Below are 27,517 nucleotides of genomic sequence, written 5' to 3' on the forward strand. Positions count from 1 at the left end.
TTGTATCACTTCTGCTCAAAACACTTGGTTCCTCTGCCATTTCTCCTCCACTAACTCTGTCTCCTAGTTTCCTCACCTAGCTTCTCTGCACCTTGAATGACTAAGAAATGACCTCCCATCACTCTTAGATTAAACCACAAGCTTCTCTCACACCTGTGCCCATTGGCTTTTCCGTCTGCATCCTGCCGGAGTTTCCTCTCTCATCTCCCAGCCTCTGGCCTTCTTTTACTGCTTTGAATACACCAAGCCTTCCCCACACGTGTCCTTTGCATGTGCTGTTTCCTTCACCCCCAAGACTTTTCTCCCACTCTTCACTTGTCTGGAACTTCTCACTCTTATATTCTCAGCTTACATCTATTTTTTCACTGAGGCATTTCCCAGTCAGTCACTTCCCTATTATTGTCTCTTCTAACATCCTTTATAGCACTTATCACAACTAACAATCACAGATTTATACTTGTTTGGTAACTGTCTCTGTTAGAATGTAAATTTCATGAGGATATTGTGTGGTTTTGTATCCCAACATAATATTAACCTATATCAATTGCTTATAATTTCTGACAGCTAGTAGATACCTAATAAATATTTTTTGAAAGAAAGAAAGAGATGGAGTAAGGAAAGAAGACAGATTTTCCATGAATCTGTTTCATATGACCTCTATAGAAATGAACAGAGAAATGGACAGGTGTTTTAAGCAAACTTACAATTCATGAACATCTAAATTTACATAAAGGGTATGTTGAAAGGTGATTTTTCCACTTTACAAAAAAGATCCATCATAAGATTCTTTAAACAGGCTTCCCAGGTACATGTAAAATAAGATTTTATTGATTAAAACCATATGTTTGCACAGAATTTTTTAGGAAAATATCTTTTATATAAAGTAAGGTTGACCTCTGAGCAATTTCCTTAAGGCACCTAGCCCAGAATTGCCAACTCTCAAATTTCTAAGGTAACACATAATGGGAGGCCTGGAATGCAGTGCATATTTGAAACTCTAGAATATAAAATAGTAATTTTAGCCATTCAGGGTTCGTGACTTTTCTCACAAAAATAGCTAATGGGAAGATAAACCTCCTCAACTCCTCTTTCTATATCTCAGTAAAAGTAAGAGTGGCTGTGAAATGATCCCCACAAAGGCTGCTACAGAAAGGAAAACAAGGGCTTGGAAAGTCACCAAATCGAATCTTTCCCCCTCACTCTCTCCCCCCGTCCACTACTGCCACTACTGATAATTAAGTTGTCTTATTGCAAAATGAAAAAGAATTCAGTGTGTTAATAAATAAAATGCAATGAACTTCTCTGGGTTTCAATTTCCTCATCTTAACAATGTGGGAGTTTTTTTTTTTAAGATTATTGTTTTATAATGCTTTTCTTCAGCCTACCCAAACTTTACAAAATAAGGTAATTTGTAATCATTTTCTCTGGCTAATAAATTTCACAGGTATTTCTGCCCTTCTTATTGGAAACTTTAATCAAGGATCATGAACTTTAAATCAAAGCATGTATAATATTTGTAGAATTGCTTGATTTGACTGTTATTGGTGGTTCTTGCTAAGAAGAAAATACTTTGCAGAATTTGCTTACAACTAACATGTTTTTTTTCTTACCAAACGTATTCCACTGTGAGGGAAGGATAATGAGCTATTGCTGAACCGCAGTACAAGTGAAACATTTTAGCTACCAAAAACAAAAATAATTTATTGGATGTGGTAATAAAGATCAAGGTAGGCTAGGAAATGGTTAGTTTTACCCTTCAAAAACAAGACTGCTTTTACCTCAGAAATCCCAAAAGCTGCAAATATAGGAGAAATAATATGGGACATGGAAAAAAAAAAAAAAAAAAGCCTAATACCTGCAAAGCTTTTGGCAAAATTTTTGCCCTCATCAACCTCCTGAAGCGTTATTTCTCCCCTGACTCCCCACCGTGTTGAATATTTTGCCCAAACATTACTATATTTAATGACATTTTAAGCAAAAGTTATTTATCTCAAGTGATGTACTGCGCTATTAACTTCTCAGATAAACATACTTAGAGTAATCGTGTTGACCCCTAAGACTCTTCTGCATGGGTCTGGAATGCTAAAGAATGTATTCATGAAAACATTATTTAGCTATCTCCTGCTTTGTAGGTTAAAGAGAAGTCTTGATTGTATTGGGCAAATCTGAATTATATTTGAAAGTTAATGTTCTGGCTGAGCGCAGTGGCTCACGCCTGTAATCCCAACACTTTGGGAGGCCGAGGCGGGCGGATCACCTGAGGTCAGGAGTTTGAGACCAGCCTGGCCAACATGGTGAAACCCCATCTCTACTAAAAATACAAAAAATTATCCAGGCTTGGTGGTGGGCACCTGTAATCTCAGCTACTTGGGAGACTAAGGCAGGAGAATCGCTTGAACCTGAGAGGTGGAGGTTGCAGTGAGCCAAGATCGCACCATTGCACTCCAGCCTCAGTAACAAGAGTGAAACAACGTCTCAACAAAAAAAAAAAAAAAAAAAAAAAGAAAGTTCTTATATTTTCTTCTGTATTTTTCTCTTTTCCTTACTTCTGTAAATGATACATGGATATTTCTTCAGTGGAAAAAAAAGGAATAAATTCAGAAAGGGAAATAGGAAACAGAGAAAAGGACAAAAAACTAGACTGGGGGATGATAGCATTAGAGCTGACAGTTCGCCAGAGTCCCAAGACTAGACTGGCTACAACCAAAAAACTACAGTAGGAGTAGAGAGAGATGGAGAGATGGCAATGGAGGGAGAAAGTTCAGGAAAGAAGACTTGCTGATTGAAATTGTAAGCTGAGAAATATGCAGAATACTGGAAGAGGCTTCTAGGAAAGGCAGGACCATGGCACAATTATGAATATAAGCAATGCCACCTTCCAGGTGTGATACTCAGAGCTCTGACTTGACTAACATCCTCTACTATGGGTCAAAACACAGTCTAGGAAGCTGCAAATAGGTGCCCATTGCTATGGGATTCTGAAGAAGACAGAAACATGTGCTTGTTTTATGATTCGTCTATTATTCTGGTTGCTTACAGTACAAGACTTTCTTCAAAATGTCCTCATGTGAGGAGACTCTGATTCTCTGTGTGTGTGTTGGGGCAGGGTTGGGGGTATAAGGCCAGCCCATACATGTATAATTTGAAAAAATCTAAGAATCACTGGGCACGGTGGCTCATGCCTGTAATCCCAGCACTTTGGGAGGCCGGATCAGCTGAGTTCAGGAGTTCAAGACCAGCCTGGCCAACATGGTGAAACCCCATCTCTACTAAAAATACAAAGAATTAGCTGGGCATGGTGGTACATGCCTGTAATCCCAGCTACTTGGGAGGCTGAGGCAGGAGAATCGCTTGAACCCGGGAGGCAGAGGTTGCAGTGAGCCGAGATCACGCCATGGCACTCCAGCCTGGGCAACAAGAATGAAACTCCGTCTCAAAAGAACAAAAACAAACAAAAAAATCTAGGAATCTCCCAAAGTTTTCTTTGTTTTGTTTTGTTTTTTGTTTTTTGTATGTTTTATTTTGTTTGTTTAGTTTGTTTGTTTGTTTGTTTGTTTTTTGAGACAGAGTATCACTATGTCACCCAGGCTGGGCTGCAGTGATGCCATCTCGGCTCACTGCAACCTCTGCCTCCTGGGTTCAAGTGATTCTCCTGCCTCAGCCTTCTGAGTAACTGGGACTACAGGCGCCCACCACCACGCCCGGCTAATTTTTGTATTTTTAGTAGAGACAGGGTTTCACTATGTTGGCCAGGCTGGTCTTGAACTCCTGACCTCAGGTGATCCACCTGCCTTGGCCTCCCAAAGTGCTGGGATTACAGGCGTGAGCCACCGTGCCCAGCCATGTCTTCTTTTTTTATTTCAAATGTGCAGTTTTCATTTTCCTAAAAGTACTAAACATATACAGTGTTTTTGTAAAGCATCATAACTGCCACTGTGCCCATGTAACTATATATATCCCAGGCACTCAGGAATGCTCAGAACATACTAACCCAAAGAAACCTCCCTTTCTGGGGAATTGTATTATATTTTCATTGTGTTCCAGAGCTGACTCAGGAAGCTGGGGCTGCATTAGAGAGTGATTGTGCATAAAGGAAAACGTACAGGCGGAGATCAGGTTCTAATCTCAGCCCTGCCCTGATTCTGGTGGGAGGTCTTGGTCAAGGTTCGACACCTCTCAGAGCTTTTGGTTCTTCACTGGTAAAATGAGAGCATTGAACGAGGTGTTCAATAAGGCCTCTCATGGCACTGTCGTGGTATAATTCCAGGAGTTTACCTTTAAGTGCCATTGACACTGGAGCTCGGGAAGCCTGCTTAGGAGATTGATCAGTTTGTATTTATATATTAATGATAATTCTTTAGTTTCTCACTCTCTATTGCATTAATAGGTCGTCATAATTAGTCTTGAATATTTGTCTATCTAAATAATAAGGAAAATTTTCAAATTATGTGTGCTTAGGCTGCCCCTTCTCCCCTACCTTCTGTCGACACATACAAAGGGAATCAGAATCTCATCACAGGAGGACCTGACATACACATTTTAAAGAAAGTCCTGGCAGTAGCTTACATCTATAATCCCAGCACTTTGGGAGGCCGAGGTGGGCAGATCACTTGGGGCCAGAAGTTCGAAACCAGTCTCGCCAACGTGGTGAAACCCCGTCTATACTAAAAATACAAAAATTAGCTGGGCGTGGTGGTGTGAACCTGTAATCCCAGCTACTCAGGAGGCTGAGGCACGAGAATCACTTGAACCCCAGGTAACAAAGATTTCAGTGAACAAAGATCACGCCACTGCACCCCAGTCTGGGTGACAGGGCGAGACGCTGTCTCAAAAAAAAAAAAAAAAAAGAAAAAACTAAAGAAAGTCCTACCTCTAAGCAACCTGAGTAATAGAAGAATCACAAAACAAGCTGATGTTTCTGTCTTTCTCAGACTTCCATAAAAGCACGTGATATTGTGCATGATGCATGATAAATATGAGTGAAAAGAAGGAAGGAAGGAAAGAAGAGAGAAAAGGGGGAATTTCATAATGGCATTATTTTTCTGCTTTCATTATCTTATTTTAGTTCCATTTTATGCAAAATGATCTTGACTTACTTAGAATAAAGAAGTATGACTTAATGAGCTCATCCCATAAATATCTTAGCTTTACCGCAAAAACAATGTGGTTATTGTTAACAACCTTCTCCTTCACATTTCACTAGATTTGGAAAGAAGAAGGAGGGTAAGGGTGCAAAAGCTGAGCAGAAAGGTACTCTGAAACATGGTGGCCTGAGAGAAGAAGAGCTGGAGAAAATGAAAGAAGAGCGTGAAAGGTGAGCAGAAGTGCCGAGACCTTCATTTTCTTTGACTTTATGGTCTGGGTTTAATTTAGATATTGCAATAGTCAACTGGAGAAATTTCATTTTAAGAAGTATAGGGGTTGACCGATCTGAAAGGAAAGGTGTCTGATGCAAAAAGAACCTCCCTTTCTGGAAATTTTTATTCTATTTTGAGAATAAATTTGCTTCATGTTTTTACTATATCAGTTCCTATAATTCCATAACACACTACCACCTGTTTTGACCATAAAAATGCATATTTTCTCTATATCTTTTTTTTTTTTTCCAAAGAAAGGTCATTTGGATATTGATGTTTAGAACTATCCACTTCCCATAGTCTGTTCCTAATTTTGGTCAAGCTGTGGTATACCTTCTTAATTTTATTCTGCGCAATCCGTTTGAGTCCTGTAGTTTGAGAGGTGAATGTCCTTCATTCTTTAAAAAGACACTGTCTTTTATTAGGCTATCAGCAAGCTGAAGAGTATGTTGCCCATCTGTTAAAGGGCCGGCTTCATTTGCTGGAATAATGCTGGTTTGCAAGAGCTGAATTCTCCTGCTTGAGGAGCTTAATGTTCCATTTGGACAAGAGGTCCTTCACATATCTTTGATGTTAACTCTGGCACTTATCGCAAGTAGATGTGTAAATGTCTGATTTTCAAACATGTAATTGAATATTCATAATTCTCCTGAAAATTCTTTGCCTTCACAACTAAATGGAGCTTGGAGAAAGACTGAGATTATGACAAAACCAGCATATAATTTTAAGTGTCTGATTCTGACTTCATCATGTATGTACTCAGATTCACACAACTTTTCACTTGCTTATTAGTTACGTTAGTTCTTATAGTTTCTAAAGAGGCTGTTCTTGTATTGATTTTATTACTTTAGTATGTGTACTAAGAAAATCATATCTATTCATTGTGTTTTCTAGCACAGAGCAGTCTAAGAGTATCTACTGTTAACCTTTGACCACTGTTTTGTAGTCTGTTCCCGTTGAGAAGGCTGACTTTTTCAATAGCAAGGAAAAAAAGCTATTTAGTCCTTTCTCATTTTTGAGAGGTTGATAAGCTGAATTCTAAGGTCACTGGAGCAGTTAAAAGGAAATGAAGTGTTTTACATTGTTGTTGACTATTCACCTGACAGAGCTATCCTGAAGACATGAAAGATATTCTCCATCATAACCTAAGATTCAGCAATCCTGTAATGTACAATGTAATCCAGGCTGAGATTTTAATGCATATATTGGCAAAGGCCTCTATGTGGGGAGCCTACATCATAGATCTTTGCTGCTCCCTTGACTTCTCTTACTGAGGTTACATCCCATGCCTCATCTTCAGGAAACTGAGCTGTTTGCTGGAATGCAGACTTTACATTTTTTTGTAGCTCATACTTACTTGGGACAGGGGAAAAAACTCTTAGTAGCTGGGGAACTGTGTGCCAGCTAGAAAATTGATAACCCATAAAATAAGGTGAGTTGTCTTTAAGCAAGAGTTCATTTCCTTTCTGGTTTTGCCTTTACTAGGCAGGTGCCTGAGGGAGTCTTGTTCTTAAAAGCTGAGCTGTAAATTCACTTCAGCTGGCTATATAGGCTTCGGATCCAATTTTCTTAAAATATGTCTGGTCAAAATATTGAAAGAACTGTACTATTAGCCTCCACTTAGGCCACTTCCCACACATGAACACATAAAACACATCTGATAGGGGTTTCCTAGAGACAACATTGTCTCGATCATGTGTTAGAGGAAGACGTTGAGGAGTTGATTTTATGGTTGGGTGCTATGGAATTAATGACCAAGGGCATTTCAACAGCTCAGGGGCTGAGAGCCACGGATGCTGGAGGTGGAGGCTGAACATCTGGCATTGCTCCCAGTGCTGGAGTCCTGATCCTTAGCTCTCCATTATCTATGGGAAACCAGTTCACAACTCTTAAAGAACTCAGTGAGTGTATCACTCTTCATGATATGGCAATGAAAAAAAATAGAATAAAGTAAGAAATAGTGATAAAAGCTATTATACTGTTCTCCTAATATGTTTGAAATTTGTTTCTTTGATGTGATTCAAGCCATCCTATTGCTTACTTTTCTCATCCTGTCATAGGTATCATAATAGATTTACATTAGCATATCTCATTTTCAAAATATTTAATGCACCTAAATAAAATATATACCGTAAAGTACTGGAGCCAGTTTGTACCAGCTTATGGGAACCAATTGTTAAACTTTCAAGAATTTTGTAAGCTGGCTGATAAGCCATTGGCAGTTTGACATTGGCTATGGTGAGTATATTTATAGCACAGTTTTTCTGAAGACCTAGTTTACCAGCACATTGCTACAAGTCTGTGACAGCTATCTTTAGTGCTTATCCAGGAGGCAATTATCCAAAGAAGAGGCAGGAAAAAAAAATCCAAATTCAACCACATGATTTCTTGTAGCTGAGTTTCTCAAAATGTGGTCCAAGGACCAACTACATCAGAATGAATCATTAGAAGACCTTGTTAAAAATGAAGATTCCTGAGCCCCATACCAGACTTGCAGAATCAGAACCTTGGGATTTGGAGCCCAGGAACCTGTGTTTCATACACAAGCCCAAGGTGATTCGTCAGCAGTCTAAAGTCTGAGAACCACTGACTTGGAGGAACAGAATTTGGCTATAACATAAAACTATTCTTATTTAGTGAAAAATGATACACAGGATTTTTTTCTCAAAAGGACTGAGTGGCCCAGTCTGCAAATATTTTCCTTGTTCTTCATGTGCCTTCTCTGAAATATCTTTTCCTACTGGTACAATCTTTTGTAAACAAATTAGAAACCCTAGCCAGTGCTCACTCAACTAAGGGAATATGGATCACTTGCCCCCAGCAACCCTCATGCACACAAAACTTACAAAAGCAATATCAGTTCATTAAGAAAATTTTGGAAACATAAAAAGTATAAAAACTATTAAAACCGTGCATAACTCTACCATAATCCCATAACCACTACTAATATTTTATAATCTTTTTTCTATGCATATACAGTTTGCTCCATATCCATGGGTTCCACATCTGTGGATTCAACCAACCACAGATTGAAAATATTTAGAAAAGAAATTTCACAAAGTTCCCAAAAGTAAAATTTAAATTTGCTGTGCCAAGTACTACATTGAAGCTATGCAAATGAAGTGATGTGTAGGCACTGTAATAGGTATTGTAAGTAATCTAGAGATGATTTAAAGTATATGAGAGGATATACATAGGTTATATGCAAATATTACTCCATTTTATATCAGCGAGTTGATCATTCACAGATTTCGATATCCACAGGGTGTCCTAGAACAATCCCCCATGGATACCAAGGGACAAATCTCTTTGAACACTTAATATCGAAAACTTGGCGTCTATAACATCTTGCTTTTTTCATAGCATTATATGTTGAACATTTTTACCATGTCATTAATGTTTTTAAAATATGTCATGTTGATCACTGCCTAATATTCTATGAGATCAATATACAATAAATTATTTACCTTCCATTGTCAAACACTTAGTCTGTTCCCATTTTTATCCTTTTTTTCTTTCCTTTAAAAAAAAATAGAGACAAGGTCTCTCACTACGTTGTACAGGCTGGTCTCGAATTCCTGAGCTCAAGTGATCCTCCTGCCTCAGCCTCCCAAGTGCTGGGTTTACAGGCGGGAGCCACCATGCCCAGACTGTTTCCATTTTTCACTGTTTCAAATAATACCTGGATGAATATCCAGGTACAAATGTCTTTATAAGTTACCTCCTAAATCGTATAATTCCTATTGAAGTTTTAATTTCCTTGTAATTGTTTTACCCTAGGATTAATCTAACCTCAATTCTAAATTTTAGGATTTTATATTATCTCTCCCCATTCATCTAATTTTTTTTTGCTGATTTTCTTATCTCATTTGAAGTTATCTACATATCTAATTCCTGATCCAGAACCATTTTGCTGCTATATATGGATAGTTTATTTATAACTACATGTATTGAAAAAGTCCAAAAAGCCATAAAAGATGAGTTGGGTTACTAGATTAGATTAGAGGAATGCAGAGTCTAGAACAGTGGTTCTCAATGGAAGGGGGCAATTTTACCACAAGGGCATTTGGCTATGTCTGGAGATATTTTTTGATTGTCATAACTTGGGAAGAGGGGTGAGCAGTTATTACCTTTTACTGGGTAGAGGCTAGGAATGTAGCTAAAAATCTTACAATGCACAGGACAGCCACCCTCCCCCACAACATGAATCATCCAACCCAAAATGTCAATAGTACAGAGTTTGAGAAACCCTTTTTTTTTTTTTTTTGGTTTTATCTTTCCTCATTTAGAGGCCAATTATTCTTTTTTCTTTTCTTATCCTTTTTTAAAATTATATTATTATTATACTTTAAGTTTTAGGGTACATGTACACAACATACGGGTTAGCTACATATGTATACATGTGCCATGTTGGTTTGCTGCACCCATTAACTCGTCATTTAGCATCAGGTATATCTCCTAATGCTATCCCGCCCCCCTCCCCCCACCCCACAACAGTCCCCATTGTGTGATGTTCCCCTTCCTGTATCCATGTGTTCTCATTGTTCAATTCCCACCTATGAATGAGAACATGCGGTGTTTAGTTTTTTCTCCTTGCAATAGTTTGCTGAGAATCATGGTTTCCAGTTTCATCCATGTCCCTACAAAGGACATGAACTCATCATTTTTTATGGCTGCATAGTATTCCATGGGGTATATGTGCCACATTTTCTTAATCCAGTCTATCGTTGTTGGACATTTAGGTTGGTTCCGAGTCTTTGCTATCGTGAATAGTGCTGCTATAAACATACGTGTGCATGTATCTTTATAGCAGCATGATTTATAATCCTTTGGGTATATACCCAGTAATGGTATGGCTGGGTCAAATGGTATTTCTAGTTCTAGATCCCTGAGGAATTTCCACACTGACTTCCACAATGGTTGAACTAGTTTACAGTCCCACCAACAGTGTAAAAGTGTTTCTATTTCTCCACATCCTCTCCAGCATCTGTTGTTTCCTGACTTTTTAATGATGGCCATTCTAACTGGTGTGAGATGGTATCTCATTGTGGTTATGATTTGCATTTCTCTGATGGCCAGTGATGATGAGCATTTTTTCATGTGTGTTTTGTCTGCATAAATGTCTTCTTTTGAGAAATGTCTGTTCCTGTCCTTCGCCCACTTTTTGATGGGTTTGTTTGTGTTTTTCTTGTAAATTTGTTTGAGTTCATTGTAGATTCTGGATATTAGCCCTTTGTCAGATGAGTATGTTTCAAAAATTTTCTCCCATTCTGTAGGTTGCCTGTTCACTCTGATGGTAGTTTCTTTTGCTGTGCAGAAGCTCTTTAGTTTAATTGGATCCCATTTGTCAATTTTGGCTTTTGTTGCCATTGCTTTTGGTGTTTTAGACATGAAGTCCTTGCCCACACCTATGTCCTGAATGGTATTGCCTAGGTTTTCTTCTAGGGTTTTTATGGTTTTAGGTCTAACATTTAAGTCTTTAATCCATCTTGAATTAATTTTTGTATAAGGTGTAAGGAAGGGATCCATTTTCAGCTTTCTACATATGGCTAGCCAGTTTTCCCAGCACCATTTATTAAATAGGGAATCCTTTCCCGATTTCTTGTTTTTGTCAGGTTTGTCAAAGATCAGATAGTTGTAGATATGTGGCATTATTTCTGAGGGCTCTGTTCTGTTCCATTGGTCTATATCTCTGTTTTGGTACCAGTACCATGCTGTTTTGGTTCCTGTAGCCTTGTAGTATAGTTTGAAGTCAGGTAGTGTGATGCCTCCAGCTTTGTTCTTTTGGCTTAGGATTGACTTGGCGATGCGGGCTCTTTTTTGGTTCCCTATGAACTTTAAAGTAGTTTTATCCAATTCTGTGAAGAAAGTCATTGGTAGCTTGATGGGGATGGCATTGAATCTATAAATTACCTTGGGCAGTATGGCCATTTTCAGGATATTCATTCTTCCTACCCATGAGCATGGAATGTTCTTCCATTTGTTTGTATCCTCTTTTATTTCATTGAGCAGTGGTTTGTAGTTCTCCTTGAAGAGGTCCTTCACATCCCTTGTAAGTTGGATTCCTAGGTATTTTATTCTCTTTGAAGCAATTGTGAATGGGAGTTCACTCATGATTTGGCTCTCTGTTAGTCTGTGATTGGTGTACAAGAATGCTTGTGATTTTTGTACATTGATTTTCTATCCTGAGACTTTGCTGAGTTGCTTATCAGCTTGAGGAGATTTTGGGCTGAGATAATGGGGTTTTCTAGATATGCAATCATGTCATCTGCAAACAGGGACAATTTGACTTCCTCTTTTCCTAATTGAATACCCTTTATTTCCTTCTCCTGCCTGATTGCCCTGGCCAGAACTTCCATCACTGTGTTGAATAGGACTGGTGAGAGAGGGCATCCCTGTCTTGTGCCAGTTTTCAGAGGGAATGCTTCCAGTTTTTGCCCATTCAGTATGATATTGGCTGTGGGTTTGTCGTAGATAGCTCTTATTATTTTGAGATATGTCCCATCAATACCTAATTTATTGAAAGTTTTTAGCATGAAGCGTTGTTGAATTTTGTCAAAGGCCTTTTCTGCATCTATTGAGATAATCATGTGGTTTTTGTCTTTGGTTCTGTTTATATGCTGGATTACATTTATTGATTTGCGTATGTTGAACCAGCCTTGCATCCCAGGGATGAAGCCCACTTGATCATGGTGGATAAGCTTTTTGATGTGCTGCTGGATTCGGTTTGCCAGTATTTTATTGAGGATTTTTGCGTCGATGTTTATCAAGGATATTGGTCTGAAATTCTCTTTTTTGGTTGTGTCTCTGCCAGGCTTTGGTATCAGGATGATGCTGGCCTCATAAAATGTGTTAGGGAGGATTCCCTCTTTTTCTATTGATTGGAATAGTTTCAGAAGGAATGGTACCAGTTCCTCTTTGTACCTCTGGTAGAATTCGGCTGTGAATCCATCTGGTCCTGGACTTTTTTTGGTTGGTAAGCTATTGATTATTGCCTCAATTTCAGAGCCTGTTATTGGTCCATTCAGAGATTCAACTTCTTCCTGGTTTAGTCTTGGGAGAGTGTATTTGTCGAGGAATTTATCCATTTCTTCTAGATTTTCTAGTTTATTTGCGTAGAGGTGTTTGTAGTATTCTCTGATGGTAGTTTGTATTTCTGTGGGATCAGTGGTGATAGCCCCTTTATCATTTTTTATTGCATCTATTTGATTCGTCTCTCTTTTCTTCTTTATTAGTCTCGCTAGCGGTCTATCAGTTTTGTTGATCTTTTCAAAAAACCAGCTCCTGTATTAATTTTTTGAAGGGTTTTTTGTGTCTCTATTTCCTTCAGTTCTGCTCTGATCTTAGTTATTTCTTGCCTTCTGCTAGCTTTTGAATTTGTTTGCTCTTGCTTTTCTAGTTCTTTTAATTGTGATGTTAGGGTGTCAATTTTAGATCTTTCCTGCTTTCTCTTGTGGGCATTTAGTGCTATAAATTTCCCTCTACACACTGCTTTGAATGTGTCCCAGAGATTCTGGTATGTTGTGTCTTTGTTCTTGTTGGTTTCAAAGAACATCTTTATTTCTGCCTTCATTTCATTGTTTACCCAGTAGTCATTCAGGAGCAGGTTGTTCAGTTTCCCTGTAGTTGAGCGGTTTTGGGTAAGTTTCTTAGTCCTGAGTTCTAGTTTGATTGCACTGTGGTCTGAAAGACAGTTTGTTATAATTTCTGTTCTTTTACATTTGCTGAGGAGTGCTTTACTTCCAACTATCTGGTCAGTTTTGGAGTAGGTGTGGTGTGGTGCTGAAAAGAATGTATATTCTGTTGATTTGGGGTGGAGAGTTCTGTAGATGTCTATTAGGTCCACTTTGTGCAGAGCTGAGTTCAATTCCTGGGTATCCTTGTTAACTTTCTGTCTCATTGATCTGTCTAATGTTGACAGTGGGGTGTTAAAGTCTCCCATTATTATTGTGTGGGAGTCTAAGTCTCTTTGTAGGTCACTAAGGACTTGCTTTATGAATCTGGGTGCTCCTGTATTGGGTGCATATATATTTAGTATAGTTAGCTTTTCTTGTTGAATTGATCCTTTTACCATTATGTAATGGCCTTCTTTGTCTCTTTTTATCTTTGTTGGTTTTAAGTCTGTTTTATCAGAGACTAGGATTGCAACCCCTGCCTTTTTTTGTTTTCCATTTGCTTGGTAGATCTTCCTCCATCCCTTTATTTTGAGTCTATGTGTGTCTCTGCACGTGAGATGGGTTTCCTGAATACAGCACACTGATGGGTCTTGACTCTTTATCCAATTTGCCAGTCTGTGTCTTTTAATTGGAGCATTTAGCCCATTTACATTTAAAGTTAATATTGTTATATGTGAATTTGATCCTGTCATTATGATGTTAGCTGGTTATTTTGCTCATTAGTTGATGCAGTTTCTTCCTAGCCTTGATGGTCTTTACAATTTGGCATGTTTTTGCAGTGGCTGGTACCAGTTTTTTCTTTCCATGTTTAGTGCTTCCTTCAGGAGCTCTTTTAGGGCAGGCCTGGTGGTGACAACATCTCTCAGCATTTGCTTGTCTGTAAAGTATTTTATTTCTCCTTCACTTATGAAGCTTAGTTTGGCTGGATATGAGATTCTGGGTTGAAAATTCTTTTCTTTAAGAATGTTGAATATTGGTCCCCACTCTCTTCTGGCTTTTAGAGTTTCTGCCAAGAGATCAGCTGTTAGTCTGATGGGCTTCCCTTTGTGGGTAACCCGACCTTTCTCTCTGGCTGCCCTTAACATTTTTTCCTTCATTTCAACTTTGGTGAATCTGACAATTATGTGTCTTGGAGTTGCTCTTCTTGAGGAGTATCTTTGTGGCGTTCTCTGTATTTCCTGAATGTGAATGTTGGCCTGCCTTGCTAGATTGGGGAAGTTCTCCTAGATAATATCCTGCAGAGTGTGTTCCACCTTGGTTCCATTCTCCCCGTCACTTTCAGGTACACCAATCAGACATAGATTTGGTCTTTTCACATAGTCCTATATTTCTTGGAGGCTTTGTTCATTTCTTTGTATTCTTTTTTCTCTAAACTTCTCTTCTCGCTTCATTTCATTCATTTGATCTTCCATCACTGATACTTTTTCTTCCAGTTGATCGCATCGGCTGCTGAGGCTTCTGCATTCGTCACATGGCTCTCATGCCTTGGTTTTCAGCTCCATCATGTCCTTTAAGGACTTCTCTGCGTTGTTTATTCTAGTTATCCATTCATCTAATTTTTTTTCAAAGCTTTTAACTTCTTTGACATTGGTTCGAATTTCCTCCTGTAGCTCGGAGTAGTTTGATTGTCTGAAGCCTTCTTCTCTCAACTCGTCAAAGTCATTCTCCGTCCAGCTTTGTTCCATTGCTGGTGAGGAGCTGTGTTCCTTTGGAAGAGGAGAGGCACTCTGATTTTTAGAGTTTCCAGTTTTTCTGCTCTGTTTTTTTCCCATCTTTATGGTTTTATCTACCTTTGGTACATAGTGATGGTAATGGTGACATACAGATGGGTTTTTGGTGTGGATGTCCTTTCTGTTTGTTAGTTTTCCTTCTACCAGACAGGACCCTCAGCTGCAGGTCTGTTGGAGTTTGCTAAAGGTCCACTCCAGACCCTGTTTGCCTGGGTATCAGCAGCGGTGGCTGCAGAACAGCATATATTGGTGAACCGCAAATGCTGCTGCCTGATCGTTCCTCTGGAAGTTTTGTCTCAGAGGAGTACCCGGCCGTGTGAGGTGTCAGTCCGCCCCTACTCGGGGGTGCCTCCCGGTTAGGCTACTCAGGGGTCAGGGACCCACTTGCGGAGGCAGTCTGCCCATTCTCAGATCTCAAGCTGCATGCTGGGAGAACCACTACTCTCTTCAAAGTTGTCAGAGATGGACATTTAAGTCTGCAGAGTTTACTGCTGTCTTTTTGTTTGTCTGTGCCCTGCCCCCAGAGGTGGAGCCTACAGAAGCAGGCAGGCCTCCTTGAGCTGTGGTGGGCTCCACCCAGTTCGAGCTTCCTGGCTGCTTTGTTTACCTAAACAACTAACTCAGCAATGGCGGGCGGTGCACCCCCAGCCTCACTGCCCCCTTGCAGTTTGATCTCGGACTGCTGTGCTAGCAATGAGCGAGACTCTGTGGGCATAGGACCCTCTGAGCCAGGTGCGGGATATAATCTCCTAGTGTGCCGTTTTTTAAGCCTGTTGGAAAAGCACAGTATTAGGGTGGGAGTGGCCTGATTTTCCAGGTGCTGTCTGTCACCCCTTTCTTTGACTAGGAAAGGGAATTCCCTGACCCCTTGCGCTTCCCGGGTGAGGCGATGTCTCGCCCTGCTTCGGCTCACGCACGGTGCACTGCACCCACTGTCCTGCACCTACTATCTGGCACTCCCCAGTGAGATGAACCCGGTACCTCTGTTGGAAATGCAAAAATCACCTGTCTTCTGTGTTGCTCATGCTGGGCACTGTAGACCGGAGCTGTTCCTATTTGGCCATCTTGGCTCCTCCCCCCAAAAAAAACCCTTTTATAATCTCCAGGCTTCACAAAGAGCAAGGTACTCTCCTAGACATCAGAATTGCACTGTGTCATATTTCCTGTGGATAATGCAGAGAAATCTAGATCAGATGATATAACCCAAGAAGGATTATTAGCTATTTGAGAATGGTACCCAAACATTATTGATGAATATCCCATCAATCTAAGCTTGCAAGAATAATCTTTTTTGTTAAATTTTATTTTTAACCTTGGCCTGCTGAACATCGGCGTTAGTGATGGTGACCTGTTGATCAGATTGTGGATGCCACAAAACTTCAGGGGTTGACAATATGTCCAATGACAGAATCAGCAGGAACAATGGACTGAATTAAACATAAAAAAAGTTAATGGAAATAAATGTAAAGTCTTGCATTTAGGTCCAAAAATGAACTACACATACACAGGATGTGGAAGGTTTGATTTAATACCAAATATATGAAAAATTTGCCTGATGGTTTTAGTTGAGCGTAAGTTTAGCATGAGTCAACATGTGGATATGCCTGCCAAAAACTTAATCTGGTCCTAAGCTACGTTACTGGAAGTTCATGTACCAAATAAAGGAAGCAACAATAATTCTAATTTTACACTGCTCACATCACACCTGGAATATCCTATGCCTCTCTCTCACACAGAGAATGTGGGTACTAAATCCAAGTCTTATTAAAAATGTTGAAAGACCTGAGAATACACAGCTTACAGAGTCAAGACTTTGTGGATTTCTCATGTTTGAAGAACTGTTACATAGAAGAGAGATTAGATCGGTTTTGTAGCGTCCATTTTATTCTGTTCTGCTTTATCAGTTTATTTGCTTATTCATGCATTCATTTATTTACTTTATTGAAAACAAATTATTTACTTTAATATTTATTTTCTTATTTATGTCTTTGTCTCTTGAAGATACTAATGAAGCATTATTTCAAGAGAGGTAGTTTTCAGCTTAATGAAAGGGAAAAGTCCTTAAAATTAGGGTGCAGTATGAGGCAGTGAGTTTGTTGACACTGGAACTGTTGAATAAGAAGCTAATGAAATGATTACATTTAGAAAGCATTAGTTCATCATGTAAATATTGGACTAGATCAGAGTTGTATAAATTTCAGTCACTGATCTATTTCCTTTATTGTCTTAATTATATTTATACATAATCAAATAAATAAAATATTATAAAAATACATAGCCATGTAAGTTAGCTTATCTAATTAAGTACGTTAAGCCACGTAGCACCTAAAATCTTCTTGTGTATCTTTTTTTTTTTTTTTTTTTTTAAAGACAGAGTCTCGCTCTGTCACCAGGCTGGAGTGCAGTGGCATGATCTCGGCTCACTGCAATCTCCACCTCCCAGGTTCAAGCAATTCTTCTGCCTCACCCTCCCAAGTAGCTGGGACTACAGGCGTGTGCCACCACGCCCAGCTAATTTTTGTATTTTTGGTAGAGATGGGGTTTCATCATGTTGGCCAGAATGGTCTCAATCTCTTGAAATTGTGATCCGCCTGCCTCGGCCTCCCAAAGTGCTAGGATTACAGGTGTAAGCCACTGCACCTGGCCTTCTCGTGTATCTTAAATGCTACTTTGTCCTTAGATGATCTCTAGGGTTCTTTCCAGATATTCCAGTATGAGAAATATCTAAATATCTTAAGTACGGAAGCATTTACTTTTACTTTTCTAGAGCAATAATTATTGAACTTGCCATGGCATTGGTTTATGGTAGTGCATACACCATTGTTACCTGAGTGTATAAGCCCAAGTTTCTTGCTCAAGATTGTGTGGTAGGATTTTCTTAATCTCATGTAAGAGATTTCTGAGCTTATGATGTGTCCCCTCCTGTTACAAGTCGAACAGTCTATTGCAATGAAGCCCTGCATTAAATAAACTCATCATTTTGTTCATGCTTCAGTGAGATTAGCCATAATAAAAGATTAGCTCCAAAGGCCCATATTCGTTGCTAGAGATATGAACCCAGTGTTTTATTCAAAGATGATTTCTTCCAGCATTTTTCAAACTAAATTAAATTAGCATTTTTCACACATTCAGATTATGTAAATTAGCATCCTTAGCTGAAAGCAAGAGATTGTCTTAATATGTCAGTAAGTATATATTGTTGTTATTTAGTTCTGAGACCTAGCTTTGTAACCTTTTACAAAGTATGAAATTAATCAGAATCTTGGACCTGTAAAATACCAAACTAAATACTTGTATTCTTAATACTGTCTCAAAAATCCAGTGGAGATTGGTTAAAAGAAAAATATGTCCCCCTCCTCATCATTAATTTAGTATTACTATCCTGGGAAAAATATCTCCACTGACACCAAAGACTGTCTTCCATTGAAGTCCCCTATTACTGACCCTGAAATAAAACTTCAGTAAATGAAGTTTTCTCCTAAAATTGAAAAAAAAAATTTAATAACATGAGTTATATACTCCAAAATCTTCCATTACTCTTATACCATGTCAGAGTTTATTTTGCAGGAAGCTCATTTGTTGTATTAATTAAACATTGCTTTCGTAGATCTTACTAGAATCTTAGCAGGATACATGAGGAGATGGGAGAAAAAAAAGAGCCAACCTCTTCAGCTTCAGCATTGAAAAGTATGAAAACATATGGCTCTTGTTTTCAACAACTAGCCTGAACGGAATGTCTAAGTGAGAGTGAAGCTAAGATTTAGGAAAGTTAATCGGTTTCAGTGTCTGAATTCAAGGTTCTTAGTTTTCTTTCCTTTTGGGAAGCCTTCCAAGAACTGCAGAGACTTCTCCCTTGCCTTATCAGCTGAGCTGCTTGTGGCCTGTTCCCTTTAGTTTAAATCAATACATGTGTTTTTGATATTTGGCAAACCAAGATTTAATTATGCAGCTGCAAGTTCCCCACATAAACGAAATGCATCTTAGAGATATAAAAACATTCAGAAACCATTTATAGTTTGAGAATTCAAGTGGGTGAAAATCTATTCCCAACCTCTCAGCATTTTATTTAATTATGAAGGATTTTTATGTTACTGGAAATTGAAATGAAAACCAGAATAAGGCTAGAGTTTATCCAACATTTGTTCATATTGAAAAATGAAGATGCTTATTAGAGTCGAAGAAGGAAAAGGAAAGTATTACATTCTGGAATTAATATTTTGGTTGTAATCTACACACATATAACGCTCCTAAATATATACAGCAACAAGTGAATTGATAGTATTTTGTCATTATTGTACACTCAAAAAAGGATGTATTAAAGAAACCAGAAGGTTCATTTCTTTAATTTGCCAAGCGATTCTCAATAATTAATTATTTACTGAACTTAATAACTTTGGCACTGTTGAAACTGTTGAAAACACCCATGTTTTGGGCATGATTACATACACATGATTAATTCAGCATGGTTTTACTCATCACTGAATATCCCTATCTTTTGCAGTAGAATTTTCTAGGTCCTGTGGTTTGGGTAAAATAAAATGTTGGAATGATTCCCAGTTTTAATAGTCCCAATTTATTATTACTACTGAACCCTGATCAGATCATGGGCTGGATTAGATCCCAGTTTTTCAAAATGCCCCAATTTATGGCTCCCTTAGAATGCTGATAAAAATGTGTATTTGAATAAGGCTTTGGTTGGCTAAAAAAGATCCAGTTAATTACTTTTAGATCCTTATTAGATCGTCACTGCATGGAAGTTATGAAAAATCTTACTAGGTGGTGTTTCTCAGGACAAGGTCATGTTCTCATTTTATGCTGACAGAAAGAAGCGATCAGATTTCTGTTTTTCACAGTACTAACCAACTCAGTGAATGAAAAGAGGTCTTTCTGTATCCCTGTGATTACTATTGATGCTCGTGTAAAGGTAAAAATATCCATCTTTCCTAGAATGAGAATTAAAAATATAGAGAGAAAGAGCATAAACACAATGGCATAGTAGCCATACACCCACACGACTCTTTATTTGGGGGCCATTTTTCAAAATTTGCCTCTGATTTAGAGAAATTAGGGATTTAGATACAGCAGGGGTGAAGGTAGCTTTAATATCTATACATTTATTTGATCTCTGTAACACCTATCTTCTCAGAAATGCTTGCAGTCACCAACAAAACTTGGCACATTACTACTGTATTTCTATAGACCAGAGATGGAAACACCTACATCCTAATGCCATGCCAGCATTTTTTATGAGCCAAAATCCTTTTATGAGACTTGAATCAATGTTAGAAGTGCTGTATTAGCAACTGCTTGTCAGCCGAGCTGGATTAATACATAAAATGAATCACTTGACTGGCATGCTTTCCAACAGTCATTTAGGCAAACTTCTATAAAGTACACCAGCTCTTTACAAATTGTTTTAAATAATTTTAAATATTTTTAAAGAATTCATGTACCCTGGAGTGATGTATTACTTTATTGTATGTAGTTGCGGGGCTGTTGGAATACATTCTGAAAAGGAATTATACTGAATTACCTAGAATGATTCCACAGAAATGTTTAGAGTATCTGACCTGATAAAAATGTGGAAAGAAATTTTAAATTTCACTGATCCAGGATATTTGGTTGTAATATAAACGTATTAAATACAGAAATAGATTATTCAATATAATCCACAATTTTTTTGTAATTCACTGGATTTTATGCCAATCAGAGAAACCAGCGCTTTACCTTGGAGATAAAGGTTGAATATCCCTTGTCCAAAATGCTTGGAACCAGAAGTGTTTCAGACTTTGATTTTTTTTTTATTTTGGCATATTTGCATTATGTTTACCAGTTGAGCATTCCAAATCTGAAAATCTAAAATCAGGAATGTTCCAATGAGCATTTCCTTTGAGTGTCATGTCAGCCCTCAAAAAGTTTCAGATTTTGAATTCTCAGATTTGGGACGCTCAACCTATACAGATAAATTTACTTTAATGGGGTTTAAATACAGCAGTGGCAGAATTTGAGAAGAGCATTTTCTATGAAAGCTTTGGGGGACTGTAAGTAGGTAGAAGGCCATTTCGTGACTAGAATTTAGGAATGAGAGCTTCTGTTTTATTATTTGTTTTCATGGCATTGGATAAGCCACTTTTGAGGATGTATTCTTATAGTTTTTCTTTTTAGTACCATGAAATAAAATGGTAATAATAATACTTAAAGGCCCCAGTTTCCTACATTTTGTTTGGATAAAATGCTTTTTAATTTCTAAGTTCTTTAGAAGAAAAAATTTGTGTAAATAAAAGTTTAGTGAACCCAGAATATTTTCTGTAGGCTGGTTTGGGGCTGGATAATATACTAGTAATCTTAATTTGCTGAAAGTGCTCTCTGAAAACTGTGGATATATCAAACTTCTGTAAATCAAATATTTTAAAAGAATTTGTAAGTCTCTCATCTTCTTTCCTTATTTGAACATTTGTTATATCCTGCTTTGGGAAGCTTTCATGACAGGCCAAGGTTAGTTAATGTTCACATAGGTTGGCAAACTCTATATGATTTGTAAGGATGCTCAATCTATAGTCTTCTGTAATCTTCTCCCCCATCACCACCCAGCCTCCACCCGCCCCATATCCTTCATATAGAAATACTAACCTAGGCCTGTGATTTACAAACTCCAAACTTTGAATATGCTTTGTCTGCATTTCCTGGACAGCTTTTTACATTGGTGGTTCTCAACTTTGGGTGATTCTGACCCCAGTGGGTATTTGACAATGTCTGAGAACATTTTTAGTTACCATACTATGGGGGAAGTGCTACTGGAATCTAGTAGGTAGAACTCAAGCATCTTTTTCAGCATCCTATACTGCATAGGACAGCCCCCTGCAACAAAGAATTATCTGACTCACGATATGACTTGTGTCAAAGTTGAGAAACCATATTTTAGATAGATAGATATAATAGAAATGTACTACAGATATTTTAGTAAGTCTGTAGTTGAACCTAAGGATATGTATCTTGAAATTATTTCTCAAGTGATTGTCATTTATAGCCATGTTTGGGACCAACTAATGTAGGTGATGGCCCCAGAGAGGTGCATGGCCAAGTGGAAAGATTACAAGGCCCAGGAGTGGGTTAAAGATGACTCTGCATGAACAAACTTACCTGCTTCAAGCCTCAGGTGTTAAATGAGAAACCTGTCTTTCAGATTGTTGTGAAAATTAAAACCAGTATTTATGAAGCATGCGCTGGTTCAGTCTAGGTGCTGACTGTTATTTTCTGACCTGCTTTGGGAATTAAAACCCCAGATAACCTATGAAGTAGCCTTTGGGAGCCTAGAATGCTCTGAGACACACCATCTATGAAAGTTGCTGAATTGGATCCTGTTATGATGAAGGAGGCCAAGTTGAGCGGAGACTTTGCCCAGCTGGGAGTCTTGCCAGATACTTCCATTCAAGAAGCTTCTCCTCATTTTTTATTGATCACCGGTTGGAAGTTGCTCCTTAAGCATAGTGAGCTTGGCATGAGATGGCAGCACAGTAGTGTGGGGGGTGCTGGCTGCAGCCAGTTCTTGGCAGGCCTAGAAACACATTCAGGGAGAAGGGACACAAATGGTGTGGGTGACTGCCAGCTTCTCCAAGTCCATAGGGTGTGTGACTGCAGAAAACACTTGTAACCACAGTCATTAAATTCACAAAATTCTCACATTTGCATTTCTGTTCTATATATTACATTAAGGGGGTGGCAACCCCGATCTGCTAATATTTGGAATCCGGTCTTTGGAGGAAATGGGATGAAAATGTCCTTTTCTTCCCGTTCCACTCTTTCCCAGCTACCTGCCTTTTCCCTGGAGTATAATTACTTAATGACCTTACAGTGCATCTGAAGGAAATTCAGATTGCTGTCCCGAGGAATCTGACCCCTTTCCCAGGCACAAACTCCTGCCTCTTTCTGGTTTGTGTCCTTTGTTAGCATCTCATATTGAGAGTTAGAGAGGTTGAAGTGGTTTGGGCTGTGCACAGAAGTCTGTCTCTCCAAGAGGTCTTGGAAAAGCCGCCTCAACCGTATTAAACAACAGTAACAACAATGGGCTGTTTAGATGGAAGATATAAGTATTCGTGTTCTTGGAGAAACTTACATAGATAATTTCCGAAGTTATGACTTCTTGAAGCAGAGATTATTAAATTATGACAGATTGGAGATGAATGAATCAGTGATAATTGCTTTGACCAAAGTCATTCCTCTCTCTCTCAAACTTTCAGTGGTTCTCTATTACCTACTGCATACAGTTCAAACTCTGTCCTAACACATCTGACTTTAACCTTTCTAATCATAACTTCCACCCCTGACCAATATGACCCCTATACTCAGCCAATCTGGAATGTTCATACTCTTTGAGATTAGCACTTTCCAATCACTGTGCCATTTCTAGTACCATTTCCCTTGTCTGGAATGCTCTTCTCCTGTCTGGGTTGGTCTGAATGAATGGAAATTCAATGAAACCTCCCTTTCTGCATTATACCTTCCCAAACTACCTAAGTTGGAAGAGAATTCTTCCATTACCTATCCTGGGTCAAGTTGCTTGATCGTGGTAGTTTTCAGTTTCTTTACCTACAAAATGGGTATATAACATCATACAATGTTATGAGAATCAAATAAGACTCTGAAGTGAAGCATTCAGAATAGTGCCAGGCACAGAGATAGCCAATAAATGGTGAACTTACTATTTTTCTTCGTCTTTCTTTGAAAGAGAATGAACACGAGTATCAAACTGTTGGGTTTGAAGCCTGGCTCTTCCCTGTACTAGCTGTGTGATGGTGCATGTTTTGAGAAAACTTTCTGATCTTGATCATGTGAAGAAGAAAAAAAGGATAAAAATATCTAGCCTTCAGAGTTCCTATAAAATTTACATAACATGAAATACTTAAAGTACCTAGAACTGTGCTTGGCACATAATGGACATACATTGTGATTATTATTGTTGTTATTTTTCTGCATGGAATTGTAGATGTTTGTAATTTACAAACATGCCTGCTCTCCCTTACTACCTCACCATTTCCTTGGGGTGAGGATGACGTTGTAATCATTTTTCTGTTGCTCTCAGGATCTAATACATTATGTTTCACAGAATAGGCACTCAATAAGTAGTTGCTGAATAATGGATGAATGAATGAACAACTGTAAAACCATACTGATTTTAATTTTATTTTTCAAGTGAATAATTGTCACAATGGAACTAAGAGCAGAATAGGCTAAATCAATGGTAGACAAAGCTATAGCGTTTAGAGATATAAGACTTTCCCTGGGCTATGAAGTGGTGTCAAGAAATATGAGGTTATTTGTAACTGGCAGCAGGACAGTGGAAATGAATCATTGAAGCATAGTGGCCAGTCCATCAGGACTATCAACACTTGTTTCCCTGTGGCTGAACCAGATCCTGAGAGACGCAGCCTTAAAGTGAATGAAATTTCATCCACTTCACAGGGAAATGAAAATGCTATGGGCCCAGAGAGTGGTTGTTTGTTGCTGTTTTCCAATTGGGCTTGTGTCCCCATCCCCTTTCAATGACTTAAATTTAATCCATTGAAATTATTTTTAAGTACCATTTATTTTAACCTTTTAAAATGGAAGATATGCCTTTTTAGGGAAAATTGAATTTGGTTGTATGGATAAGACACACTGTCCTTGGCTTATTCTTTGTCAAATGAGGATATTTTTATGCTGTATTTTGAGCTGATTCAGTCAGAATTCATGGTGCTGTTTGTATTTTGGGGGCAGGCATAAAAAACTAATGTAAATGGAGGATCATGAAAAATGGCAACAGCCATTTGTGATGTATCAGATGCCATCAAGCTACTCTTTCAAGGAGGCAATAGGACTAAAGTCCAAGTCCATGATTAGGAGTCCACATCATAATTACATTAGAGCCTTTATCTTGTAAAATATTTCTAATCCATACTCTCCTGCAATTACATGTCTTTTCTTCATGTCTAAGTCCTAATTCTCTTGAGGCATAGATTGTAACTTGTTTCATTTTCTTACATCTCAGTAAAGAGAAGATATTCAGTAAAGTCCTGGTTGACTTAGAAGTATAAAACAGTATTAAATTTTGAATAAGTTACTTAGATAATTTCGAAAACTGACAACATTTTAATAATCAGTAGGAAAAGAATAAGCATCTATTAAAATATCTTGCCAAACATTCTTGCTTATTTTGGAAAGTATAGTGGCCTCCTTAAAAATTACCTTGATTATAATAGTATGCACCAGTTTTTTAAAGTAAAGAACAAATGAGTAGATGAGGAATTGCTTAGACTAATCATTTTTTGAAATAATAGTGGACTCTATTATTGACAGCATCAACAGCTAATTAAAAATTCTATTAGTGAAGATGTAAAAGATGGCACATTTCCAATCTAGATTGACACTGAGGACATAGACATAATTGATATTTGTTCAATAATCCTAAAATGTTTCACAGTCTCTAATAGAGGCTGTGATTGCCAAAGAAAGTTTCAAGTGCTAAAAATATATATATTCTAGGCACTTAAAGATATTTTCAGATCAAGTAATGCACCTTTAAAAAAAGTAAGATTTTAGCTGAATGAGCATCAAAGGATATTTTAGTGGGTTGACTTTGTTTTTTTAAAAAAAAAAACACAGAGTCAAGATAATACATGGTGTAATTCGTATGTTTTTAATCTGGTTATAGTGGATGTAATAAGAAAGTCAAAAGAGGATAATTTGCTAGTTAGACTTTTAAATTTTAGAGCTGCATTTTTTGTAATGGTCACATAAATGAATGTATATTGAAAAAATCTGCAGTGACCATTAATATTCCGCTTTGGAAAAACAAGATCATAGCTTTAACAAAATGCTTCAATATTATAGTTCACTGCTTTTGACAATATTAAACCCAAATTGAATATTTTTCTATATAGGATATTTTCACATGGCAACTTAAAAACTTGGCATAATAATTTTCCTACTTTTGATAATCAATTCTATTCCCAATAATTATAGATTTACCTCACCAATTATTTCAAAGGATGAACAGAGAAGTAAAGCCTTACCGAGAAAGGTAGTAAATGAAACCAGAACATTTTACAAGTTGTTAAGAAATGGGCACTTAATTCTTGAGGAAACATAACTCATCTCACCAGCAAACAAAAATCCAATGCCAAGAAAACTGATATTATGCTAAAATATTCACTGCCTCAAGTGTGTATATGACTTAAGGTAAAAATGGATGCCTAATATCATCAGTGACCAATTCATGCCATTGAATGAAAACTATTCAGAGGAATAAGCACATTCTACAGAAGCTAGTTGTGCAATCCTCATTGATCAATTTGAAATAACCACCTGTGGATATCAATTACCTTGGTCCATACTGCTCTTGCTCACATAAGCTTGACTGTGCCTCAATTCAAAGAATTTTTTTTTAAATTGTGACATAATAAACTAATATGATGTGTGAACCAACATGGGAATTTAAGTTCTTAAAGATATACTGAAAGATTTTGCCTCTGAGCAGGAGAAACACACTTTACTAAAATTATGCCAATTGACACAGGAAATTTGAGGAAGATCTCCAAATATCACAGATTAAACCCGAAATATGTAGTATGTTTTTACAACTTTTCTAGGGCATTTGAAAACATATGCAACTATGTAGACATGTTTATGATTCTATTTACACATTCATTTTTACATTGCCTTATAATCAGATGACACAGGAAAGGAATTTTTTTTTCATTCGAAGGAATATGAGAAACAGTTTCAAGCATAGACTAGCTGAGGAGAAGGGGGCTTTATTACTTTGTGACATCCTGAGGGCATGCTTCTGGTATGAAGAAAGCTTAGCTGTCTGAAAGTGTTCCTGTTTGTGAGAATACTCTAATGCTGTGACCATGAGTGTGCCTGCATGTGTGTGTGTCTTTGTGTGTGACATAGTTACATAGATAGATAATATGTATATAGGCTTAACAGTGTCTGGTAATACCCTACTACATCCCCTTATGAGCATCTGATAACCATTCCCTAATGAATTGGAAAAGTATTATTTTAGTTAAATGAATGATTACATACTACCTGTTTTCATGCTGTATAAAACGATACCAATGAAGAGAATTAGGTTCTTGGAGAAACAGGGAGATGTTGAAAAGCAATCAAGAAAAATGTTGGGGTAAAGGGACTGGAACACCTGCAGGGAGGGCACCATTCCTCCACATATGTCTTCATCCCGGAAAATCTGCTAAGCCCTGGGCCTGCAGGTGAACAGCATGCACAAAAATAGATTTGTTAATTTTCTGAAAAGAATACAGCTGGCTGGCTCAAAGAGTTAAGGCAACATGCTAATAAGGCTGATGTCATATAAACTATGCCCCTTTATGGATGATTGAAGCATTAAAAAAAATCACTTAAGTATCCACTGTAGTGCAAGTAATATAATAGATGCTAAGGACTCAAGGATTAATTTTTTTTTTAAGGAGAAACAAGATTTCTTGGTCTTCTTACAAGGAGCTCAAAACTGCACCTCCAACCCCAGGTAAACATCTAAAAATATATTCTGTTGGACCTTCAAGGCCTTCAAGCTAAGGGAACAACTGAACCTTTATTTTCTTTTCTTTTTTTTTTTATTTTAAGTTCTAGGGTACATGTGTATAACATGCAGGTTTGTTATATATGTATACATGTGCCATGTTGGTGTGATGCACCCGTTAACTCATGATTTACATTAGGTATATCTCCTAATGCTATCCCTCCCCCCTTCCCC

At 37.9% G+C, this 27,517-nt stretch overlaps 1 protein-coding gene across 4 annotated transcripts in view; it reads left to right on the forward strand.

Annotated features, from left to right (window-relative positions):
- PARD3B (par-3 family cell polarity regulator beta) overlaps window positions 1–27,517 on the forward strand; it is a 1,082,106-nt gene that overhangs the window by 847,760 nt on the left and 206,829 nt on the right. For all 4 annotated transcript variants that reach the window (XM_055290335.2, XM_055290338.2, XM_055290337.2 and 1 more), the window contains one exon: window positions 5,204–5,314. In XM_055290335.2, coding sequence (XP_055146310.1) covers window positions 5,204–5,314 — 111 coding nt within the window. The remainder of the gene's footprint in view (window positions 1–5,203; window positions 5,315–27,517) is intronic.

This window comes from Symphalangus syndactylus, chromosome 8 (genome assembly GCF_028878055.3).
Source record: "Symphalangus syndactylus isolate Jambi chromosome 8, NHGRI_mSymSyn1-v2.1_pri, whole genome shotgun sequence".
NCBI lineage: Eukaryota > Metazoa > Chordata > Mammalia > Primates > Hylobatidae > Symphalangus > Symphalangus syndactylus.